This window comes from Chinchilla lanigera, unplaced genomic scaffold (genome assembly GCF_000276665.1).
Source record: "Chinchilla lanigera isolate Chin_1 unplaced genomic scaffold, ChiLan1.0 scaffold00097, whole genome shotgun sequence".
In the NCBI taxonomy this organism is placed as follows: domain Eukaryota; kingdom Metazoa; phylum Chordata; class Mammalia; order Rodentia; family Chinchillidae; genus Chinchilla; species Chinchilla lanigera.
The window spans coordinates 2,614,988-2,625,533 of NW_004955498.1; the positions used below are offsets into that span (position 1 = coordinate 2,614,988).

General features: G+C 45.3%; 1 protein-coding gene across 1 annotated transcript; it reads left to right on the top strand.

The window, feature by feature from the left end:
- Nucleotides 1–8,986: 8,986 nt before the first annotated feature.
- LOC102022512 (EKC/KEOPS complex subunit LAGE3-like) lies at nucleotides 8,987–10,297 on the top strand. The gene is made up of 3 exons (XM_005406401.1): nucleotides 8,987–9,313; nucleotides 9,607–9,735; nucleotides 9,994–10,297. The coding sequence occupies exons 1-3, from the start codon at nucleotides 9,048–9,050 to the stop codon at nucleotides 10,139–10,141; spliced, it is 543 nt and encodes a 180-aa protein (XP_005406458.1). The 5' UTR covers nucleotides 8,987–9,047; the 3' UTR covers nucleotides 10,142–10,297.
- Nucleotides 10,298–10,546: the final 249 nt, after the last annotated feature.

The window sequence follows — 10,546 nt, forward strand, 5'->3', positions numbered from 1 at the left end:
TTCTTTTTGATATCTTTCTCAATTTATAAATCTTTATCTTTTGTGAGATATTCCTTTTGATTTGTACTTTCTAGTTTTATTTTAAATCATGCAGCTCAAAATCAATTTCCAATTTTTTATTTTCAGTATAAAATGCAAATATAACAATCTTGTATCCAGTGATCTCTCTAAACTGAATCATGAACTCTAGAACATGGTTTTGACATACGGGCTCACTGTGTAGTTTAGGCTGGACTTGAACTCACTATGCAACCCAGGCTGACCTCAAACTTGTGGTGATCCTCCCAATGCAGCCTTCTGAGTACTTGGATTACAGGCATGCAGCCCAAAGCCTGGCAGTAGAATATTTTTTAACGACAGAAATTTATCCTTATACTTTATTCTTTTTATTTTCATATCTTTTTTTTGTACCAGGAATTGAACTCAAGAGCTTGTGTTTGCCAGGCAGGCGCTTGTGCCACTGAGCTATATCACCAGCCCTGTGATTTTCTTTAAATAGTTTTACTTTTCCCTTTTCAATGTGGAGGCCTTTGTACAACTCTTGCTCCACTGAACAGACATTGAACAATCTCACCAAAACACATCCTGCTCTGTGAATTCATCATTCTTCATTTCATGTTAGTACAGGCAATGTGCAAAGCAGTGAGGAGGTTCATTGAAAGGTTCCCTAATGGAAACATTCCACATACCTCTGGCACATGACTGCCCACTTCATCTCTCCTATGTTATTAAAACTAAAGCCTGAGTATTGCACCTGCTGAGGCAAGCAAGCCCACAGATTGTAAACAAGGCTAGGATACCCACTAAAACCTGTTTATTCACAGAAAACATAAAAGCGTGAAGCCAGTGATTATAAACATTAGCACACCAAAGTAGTGGATGCTAAGGGAACACTGGAAAGAGGAGGTGAGTCAGAAGTATTGTTTAGCAGTAGCCAAAAAGAGAATGGACTTCAGTGTGCACAGATGAATTTCTAGGAGAAGACAGCTGATCCACAACTCCACATATACTTAATTGAAGCCAGGTCAACCTGGATGGATTCCAGGTACCACTACAAACTAGGTGATGGTGGGAGGGGGTACTTTTCCCATTGCTGAGACAAAAACATCAGGCACAATAATTTAGAAGACTGCAGAATTACTTATCTTACACTTTCCAGAAGTTTCAGTCCATATCCAGCTGGCTGCAAGTCACAGCAGCATGGCAGGTATCACAGAGGGGATCATGCTGGGCAGAAGGCAGCATGGCAAAAGCAAGCAAGAGATGAGATAAGCCTCTTTTTGAACCATATACTGATCCAGGTGACCAGGGCTATGGCAATGCCAAGCCAATCAGCCAACCGATATAATAATCACCCACCCTTAATCCTAGCACCCATAGCCTAGGATTTCACCATGAATTGGTAACACGTTTTAGATCCAACCACCTCTGCAAAAGTGCCACTTATGATTGCATGAGGTTTGCAGGGACATCCAGACATAAATCATAACAGAAAGTTCTTTCCGGGTGCAAGGCTCTTTACAGATGCAGATATGGATTTGGGGGGTCCCTCTCTCACAGGTAAGCTTCCTCATTCTTCTAAATGTCTGTCACCTTGGGCCCAAACTGAGGCCACCATTGCAATTCCCCTCAGCTGAAGCAGCTGCCTCAGTAGTTCTGACCTGCAGTCAGTGAACATGTTTGGAAATGTGCCAGGGGTCTCCAGCACTCACAGCAGGAGCAAAAAGGAATTATCAAGGTCCTTTCCATTCACTTACAAAAATGAATGGAGTTTGAGCCTCTCGCTTTCAGGCAGAGCCAAAACCACCTTCCTCTATGGACTTGATCCCATTCCCTGGGAGCCTGGGGCTCAGTGTAAAAATTCAGCCCCTGTGTGCTCCAGGGCTCACAGCTGCAGTAGATTTGGGAAGTTTGATGAAACTCCCTCTGGGGTAGGGCTTCCTCAGTCCTTTGTCTCTACTCGCCTTGAACCCCAAGTGTACTCAGATCCTCTCTGCTCCCCTCCCTTGAACCAAGGAATGCAGATAAAGTTCCTCACTTGGTCCTCACAGGACTATTCCGCAGTCAGCAAAAGTCGCATTTGAGAACCTGTGACAAGGTGCAGAAAATGATTTGCTAGGTCTCCATCCTGCTCGGGGTTATCTCCTTGGTTCTTGGATCCCCTTGAATATGTACCTTAATTTCCACATCCCAGACCAAAGACCCGATGAACAGAGTCACAAGAAGCTGAAGGGGAGAATCTTCTTTGATTCTGGAATAACTAATGCTACTATATGCTGTTTACTCTTATATTTGCTATTTGCTTTCTAGTGCCTTCTTTATATTTTGTCAAAATAGTGCTTGTTTTGCAAGCCAGTCCTCACCCAGCAGGGTGGTAACAAGTGCTGATTGGGTCAGTCTGCAAATCCATCATGTCTCCAGTGTCCTGCTTTTCCAATGTTGCCCTGGGCTATGAACTTGTCGGGTGTGACATGCAGTGTCAAACTGTACTTTGCTGTAGAGGAAGGAAGTTTAAAACTTTCCTCTAACTCAGTCTACGAAGGGTCTCTTATGCAGGGCTCAGTTTCCACCGACTCCCCTGCCCCTACAAAAACACAAGCACAAGTTCAACAGTGTCCAGAGTCCCCCAGTATTATGCCTTGATGCTTCAGTTTGCTTGCTTATGTGTGTTGGCTAGGGTTTTCTTTCTGTCTTTGTCTCTCTTTCTGTCTCTGTCTGTCTCTCTCTCTCTGCATTTCTCTCTCTCTCTCTCTTCTCTGTTTCTCTTTTAATGTTCTGAAATGCAAATTGAGGATCCAGAAGATACTAGCCCATATTTGTTTGAAATATTTTTTCTGCTATAAGGAATTTAAGGAAACTGAGCGTTTAAGTTTCTCTGTTCCTCATCATTGAACATGATGTACTGCTCTATATGAAAGTCCTCTTACAGGAAAATGTTGGCAAAATTTTATAGTTCTCTCTGTGAAGTGTTCACACATTTTGGTAGCTTGCTCAAGCTATTTCTCAGATTTGTCTGTACTAATCTAAAATGTAAACCTTTTAGGAAAATTTTAAACTTTATTTGCTTGTGCTAGAGAGCATTTTGTTAAATGGCATGAGCCAGGCCATTGGTGAGAAGAGCCACATGTGCTGTCTCCTTGGGGAAAGCTTAGGAAACAGTCAACCTGAACATGCAGTAGTGTTTGCCAGAGCTGGGGAAGGGGGTGTGGGGAGATTGGACAGAGAGGGACTGGAGTGATTTGTGCGCAATGTCTCGGTGCTGTGATGTATCACACCAAACTCCATTACCATGAATAATTTCTACATGTTGAGTTCAACTAAAATAAAAATTGTTAGGAAACATAAAGAAACAGTATGTGAGTTTACAACCTGCTGGCTTGCACTACAGTCTTCAGACGTCAGAATGTGTCAGACGTCAGAATCACATGGTCTAAGTCTATGAAATATCTCTCTTACAATATTTCTTTCTTTCTGGAGAAACATATTCTTATGTGTTAGATCTAAAAAGACCCACAAATTCTCCCAATTTGGGGTGGGGACGTTCATAAGAGAGAGTTCACTGGTGTACATGTGGAGGATGAATTCTCACCCAGGTCTATGGAGAGTGTAGCCTCTGAGGTCTCCACTGCACTCCCTTGGCTCTTTGCTTCTTAGCTGTGGTGACATGACCAGCTTTCGACCGCCATACCATCATGCCAGATCTTTTCTGCCTCGGAGCAAACATCCACAGAGATTGTGAGTCACAAGAAATGGATCCTCCACTAAATAGCACATGTTTGGCATTGTGTCCCCCTGAGAAGAAAGTGACTAATAGAGACAACTGATATGAAGAGTAGGGCCATTGTGGTGACTGAACTTGACTATGTTGTCCAAAAGCTTTGGAAGTGATTTGCAGGAGGAACTGGCAGGTTTGGAGACCCAGGCTGGAGAAGCCCCAGAATGTTGTGGGCAGTGCTTGATGGGCAAACCTGGTCAGAGCTCAGAAGAGCAGAATGCTGATAAGAATGGGTGCAGTTAAGGTCAGATTCAGGAACTTTCTCTGTGAAATAAGGGTGTCCTAGGTACTTATTGTTTTCAGGGACCGAATAACTAACAGGGAACTGTTAAAGGAGGAGAGGTGTACTTTTGCTCACAGTTTGTCAGGGTTTCAGTCTATAGTCAGCTGATTTCATGGCAGAGGGACATGGCAGAGATTTCTGATGGGGGAGATACAGTTTATGGAATTTCATTCAGAGAGCATATAGAGATCAAGAGAGAACAAGGGAAAGAGGCCCCTTCTGGCTATGCCTTCCCCTTTGGCATACCTCCTCCCATCTGCTTTCATCTGTGACCATCACACTTAGCTGTAAACTCATCACTGGGCTAATCCACAAATGAGTGTCACACCACATGATCCAATCGTCAATCAAAAGCCCCACCTATGATTGCATAAGTCTCTGGGTGGACATCAAGATGTCCTAGGGCTACACTGGCTAGATGACTAGGTGCCATATGTGGTAGGCTCTGGCAGAAAAGTTTCTGCCCATGTAATGAAATGTTGTAAGAAACTTAGACTAATGTTGGTAGACTCATTAATTTTGCAGAAGAAATTTCAAGACTAACTATTTTTCATGTTGTGTGCCATAGATAGCTGAATATGAGTAGCAAGTCTGCAGTGAATATCATGAGAACATGCCAAAGTTGCTTCATTTGGAAACTCTATTGTTTCACCAGAAAGAAGAACCCACAAATTTGAGGAACATGCAGACAATGATTCCTGAAAGTTTAGCATTATGAAGAACTAAAGAGCTTTTTATGGGACAGTAAGAAATATGCCTTTAGGGCATATCAGAAATCAACCACATTTTCATCATTAGAGGATCAAGTGTCTAAAACTGTAAGTCTTTCATTTGAACAAAGAATTGGTCCCCTGCTCATTCAGAGGCACCTAGCATAGTGCATCCCCGAGTTCATCCATCAAGATCCCTAGTGGCCTCTACATCCATGTGTCAAGGGCCCTGGCTTCTGAGTGTAGAAGTCAAACTCTTTGTTCATTCTCATGGTGCTGACATTTCAAGCATTCAGAAAGTGAGAGACCAGGACTCTCAGAAGGTGCCACCCAACTTTCAGGGAAAGGTACGTCTGGATCATGTCCCATGGCAAGATCTTGTGAGACATGGTTAAATGAATCTGTGAGATTGAAGAAAAGTTGCCATGGAGATCCCAGGAAACTGGGGTTCCCAAGTACATGGATTGCCATCTGAAGGAAATCGCAAGTACTGAGTGAGGCCAGCCCAAGAGAAAAGCCATGTGGGCTACAACTGGAATAGTCATAGGGCCAGGAACCTCCAAGCACTATGCAGCTCACATCTCAGCACACTCCACCACAGATGCTAGACATTGATCTAAGGGAGGTCATGTTTGCCCTGCTGAGAGTCATTCTTGCCTTAGGGAAACTCTACTCTACCCACCTATTTTTCCCTTTCAGGATGGGAATGGTTACTTGTGCTCTTGCATAATGGAAGCATTGTGCTTTATTTTATAGTTTTACTGGATATCACAGCTATGAGTTGGCCTAGAGTCTCAGGGAGAGACTTGGGATTTGGAATTTTCCAGAATAACAGCACTCTTAAGGCACTGGCCAGGGTTAGAAATGAATTAACTGCATTTGAATAAAAAGATTCACGTGACCATTTTAAGAGTCAGGGAAGAAATGTTATGGTTTAAATTTCTCCAAAATCCTGATGTTTGGTGGTGAGGATTGCTAGGAAGGACCAAACCACTTTGGGAGTGACTTCAAAGTGTGTATTCTCTCTCCATGGTTTTCTTCCAAGTTATTCCATTTTTCCGCTAACAAAAGATACACTGAATCCTCTGAAAATCCTCTGTGAGTCAACATGAGCATTTTCTCTATTGACTTATGATTTATTGTTATTTTCTCCCAGCCACAAAAAAGAAAGGAATAGAAATATCTATATTGCTGGATATAGATATTGATGATTTGGTATAGATCAGGATTTTCTTTTTGGGTATTTCCAGTTGTTCCCAAACAATTATTTTTGAAACTATCCCTTAGCTCTTCTGATCTTCATTGTCCACGTGTGACCACTTACTGTCCTGAGAAATGTGTATAAAGGGCTGACAAAAGGCCTTTGTTAGATGCTCAATATGTAATGGCCAGTGAGACATAGCTCAACAGCAGAGCACCTACCTGACAAGCACAAGGCCCTGGGTTTGATTCCTGGTACCAAACAAGCAAACAAACAAAAAATCAGGAATTAAGAGAAGCTCTTTGGTCAAACCCAGTTAAATAGACCCAGGTAGATACCTTGTTTTACTCCCATGGAATCTTCCCTTGAAGGCTCCTCCCCTGGCCTCAGACCCCACCCCTTCACCAGAAGCCCTGTCCCCATCCCTCCTCCCCCTTCTTACCTTGAGCCAGTGCCCTTCTCTGATCTCTGTGTGTCCTTTCTGATGCCTGACAGACTAAGCACATCCAAAAGCATGCTTCCTTAAGGAAAAATTAACTAACTTAACTTCATCACCATTTCCAAAGACGATTTGTTGGAAAAAATAGCCAGGCACAAAGAGCAGACATGCTCACATTCCATCTAAATGAAGTTTATAAAGAAGGCCAAGAAAGCAATCATGACACATTCAGACCAGCAGTTGCCAGGAAAATAGCAGAGGCAGGGTGCCTAGAAGTGTATTAGAGCACTTTTTTATTCAACCGAAGTGCACCGTATTTTGATTTGGGTGGAAGAAAGAAAGGTCTACACAACTGTTATTCTAGCTCTGTATTTATAATTTGTGCTTCTCTTATAACCACATTATGACTGGATGAGGAAATAAGTGTAATGTAACATCACCTGCCTAAATAACTCTGAGTCCATTTGAAGTGGGAAATCCCATCCTATGCAGTCACCTCTGCCCAGAGATGCTCTCAGAGAAATGCATCCCCCTCGTTTCCTACCTGAAGTCACTACAGAACCGTATATGTGCTTGTCGTCTGGACTTCTGTCGTAGCATAGAGGTCAGAGTCAAGTATATCAAAATCTTTCTTCAACTGTATCCTTCACCTGATGCACCACATGGAAGGGGCTCAGTCTGCAGGAAGTTCCTGATGCACAGAGGGGCTAAGCTGTATGTAGCACTAGGAGTGGCCAGTGTGCCTTGTTCCACAGTGCGCTCCTTCCTGCTCACGCAGGGTGCCTCCATCATTTGTCCTCAAAGATGAAGGCTCCCTTAGAATCACTCTTTTTTTTTTTTTTCCGGTACCGGGAATCAAACTCAGGACCTTGTGCTTGCCAGGCAGGTGTTGTGCCACTGAGCTAAATCCCCAACCCCTGGAATCACTCTTTAGAGAAGGAATATAAAGGGATGCCAGGGAAAAAACATTCATCTCCTGGATCTGGGCCAGCCACTCCTTTCATGCTCTACTGCTAAGAACTTGGATATCTTCCTCAGCAAAACCACATAACCTCCAGCATAATCGACATCCATTAAGATCACCCTGCATCTGCTATGTAGTCATAGAACCTGCCCCAGGCTGAATCTCTGCACTACAGAAATGGAAATCACTTGCTCTGTGTCTCAGGGTCATTGCTGGAAATTGAATTCGGTTCTGTCACGCTCTAGCACAGGGCCATTTGAGATTTCTGGAACCGTGTAATGCTCACTGTCCTTGCCTCTCAAATAAGATTAATTCACTCCAGTTTCATGTGTGCTGTCCTGAGAGTGAGGTGGAAATAAGCCTTGTATATTAACCTCCCAGAACTTCAACTTTATTTTATTGTGGTGCTAGACTTGGAACCCAGGGTCTTGGAATGAAACACAGGTGATGTGCTCCTGAGCCACTGCCCAGCTTTCCCAGGAAGAAAGTTAGCTGAGAGAAAAACAAACAAACAAACAAACACTCAGAATCAGGGCTATTGTTCTGATGGTGAGGTTTCTGATGTTCTCTGGCCATCCAGAATCTGGGAGCTCTCTGATCCTATCATGATATTACTGTCTGCAGGACCAAAAGGAACCTTCTGGCCTTTCCAGCATATCGTATGTGCTGTCTCTTAGTGTACGGAAACAAAATCTAGAGAAAAAAAGAATACCAGACTCAGGGAGTCTGAAAGTTAGAAAACTGCCATGCTGCCTGGGTCGCTAACCTCACCATGCATTACTCTGAACGTGACAGAACGGCTTAGCAGAGAACGGCCTCCTCACAGTTGTGATGCACGTGTCCATGAACGTTTGGAAGACTTGGGAGCCCCATCAGGCACTCCTGAATGTCACTGTGGCAGACCGTTATGTGAGCCTGCCTTCTAGACTTTCCAAAGACACCACTGGCCTCTGCTTATCATTTTCCTACCCCTCCTCCGTTATCCCTCCTCCCTCTTTGCCTTCACTCTCCCTCTCCCTATCTTCTGCATCTGACTCTGTCTCCTTCCTTCTGCCCTCTCCTACTTCTCGGTTTCACCCCTACTTTCTCCCACTCTGTGTCTCCACTGTGAGGATAGAAAAAGACTTGACCTGTAGCCAAGTATTGCACTCAGAAAAACGGAAACAATTGGTGGAGATGCTTACAGGGGACTAGGACTCCTGAGATTTTGCTTGCTTAAGGACACTGAGTGGTGGTTGGCACTGTCATGCTCCATGTACAGAGACAGAGGGACGTCTCCCCGCCTGAAATCCCAAGCATGTACAACAAAGCATTGAACAGATAGTTGAAACTGAAGATGTCACTGGAGGCCTCTAAAGAGAGGCCTGTCTGCCCTGTGCTCTCAGGAGCCCTAAGTGCCTTCAAAGATATGGGGCAGAGCTTCCTGATGAAGCCCTGGACTCTGTGGTCCAGGGCTGCTCCCAGGCGCCCATAGGATTCAGGGACCGTTCTGTGAGAATCCGCTATTGGATGGTGCCTGAAGCTGAATACTCGTTTGCGCAGGCGCAGTGTGCATCACCCGTTGCATTGTGGGTAAGAACGCTGAGGAGACTTGCGTGTGCCTCATTGTGCCTTCAGAACGTTGAGACCTCGGCAGTGTTGCAGAAGGGCTTCCAGCGGGAGAGGTCAAATAGACATGCAGGCCTCTGAAGACCATGCCGCTGGTGAAGATAGGGCAGAGGATACTGTTAGTGAGTCAGGTGTCCCTGGATCCGCTGAGAGGAGCGACTCTGCTGGAGCAGTGGGTGCGGCTCCCCAACGACTTGAAGAAGAAGGCGCTGTTGCCCCGGAACATCCACAGAATGAAGGGAACATACAGGCCCAAGGGCAGGGTGGAGACGGCTCAGCCTCGGCCTCGACATCGGCCTCAGCCAAAGACTCTGGGCGTGATATGATGACCTTGTATCCTTTCTGAGGGACGGGCTGGAGGTGGCCAGGGACAGGCAGGGGAAGCTGAGGAGCCAAAGGAGCACTGTCTACTGGAGGCAGGGAGAAGTGTAGGGGATCTCAAGGGGCTGGAGGAAGCAGCCATGGTGGTTGTGATTCGCCAGGAGGGAGCTGTGTGGGTGGAGGCGGTGATGTGGACACAGAGGCCTAGAGAGACCCTATAAGGGGTTTAGGGTGGCCTGAGGGACTCACGGGCTGGGAGGAAGGCAGTGTTTGTGACAGAGACACCTTAACCAGGTCTCCACCAGCGTACTGACCGTCCCTTTCCAGTATGCCGCGCATGCACAGGTCGCTCGCAGGTATCTGGCACCTGTCGCTGAATCTCTTCCACGTGGCGTTTACAGGGAGCTGTCAGTTAGCGACAGTGATCTGATCATGTAAGTTCAGCACAGGGCGGGCTCTCTGGGAGTGGGAGGAGGTGCGTGGGTTGGTCTCTGGCTGACAGGGCATCCAGGGGACCTATGGAGACCCCAAGCTTTAGTTTAAAGGGAGGGCTGGGTGTGGTGGACTGGGAGTGCCTGACTGGGGCGCGCTAAGCCACCCATGGAAGGATGGTGTGGATGGATGGGGCAAAAGGTGCACAGAGCGAGAGACCTGAGCACAAGTGCTGTGATTGTGTTTTCCCTCCCCCTCAGTGTACTAACTGCTGAGGATCCTACCCTACTCGAGCATTGCATGGATTCCTTGCTCAGGAGGCTGACCAAGATGCTGCAGACCTTAAATGGACTCATGTATCCCTTACGCTATACACCTCAGTTGGAAAAGATATGGGAAAAGATTTGAATTTTCATCCTGAATCTTCTAACCTTTGGCAGTATGTCTTTCCCTAGGGACTGATTCCTAGGTGCTGTCATCTATGAGGGCCATGATTGGCTCTCTAAGCTGCCACTGGTACATAAATGTCTGCCAATGCAAAAATAAAGCTGAGTCCTTATTGCATGTCTGAGTTTTATATTTTTTTGGTGATTGCTCACTCAGATTTCCTTTCTTTGTCCTCAGTTTGGAGATTGGTTCTGAGGTTGAGATGGACAAGGTAGTTGAAGACAATTTAGGAAATGGAAGAACCTGAAAATCACTTAGGTCTCGCCATTCAGCAGTAACGACACTCAGCATTTTGAAACACATTTGCCCTTTGAGTCGAAGATGTGCATGAAATATATAGCAGTTGCATAAGTGGAAATGGTTTTA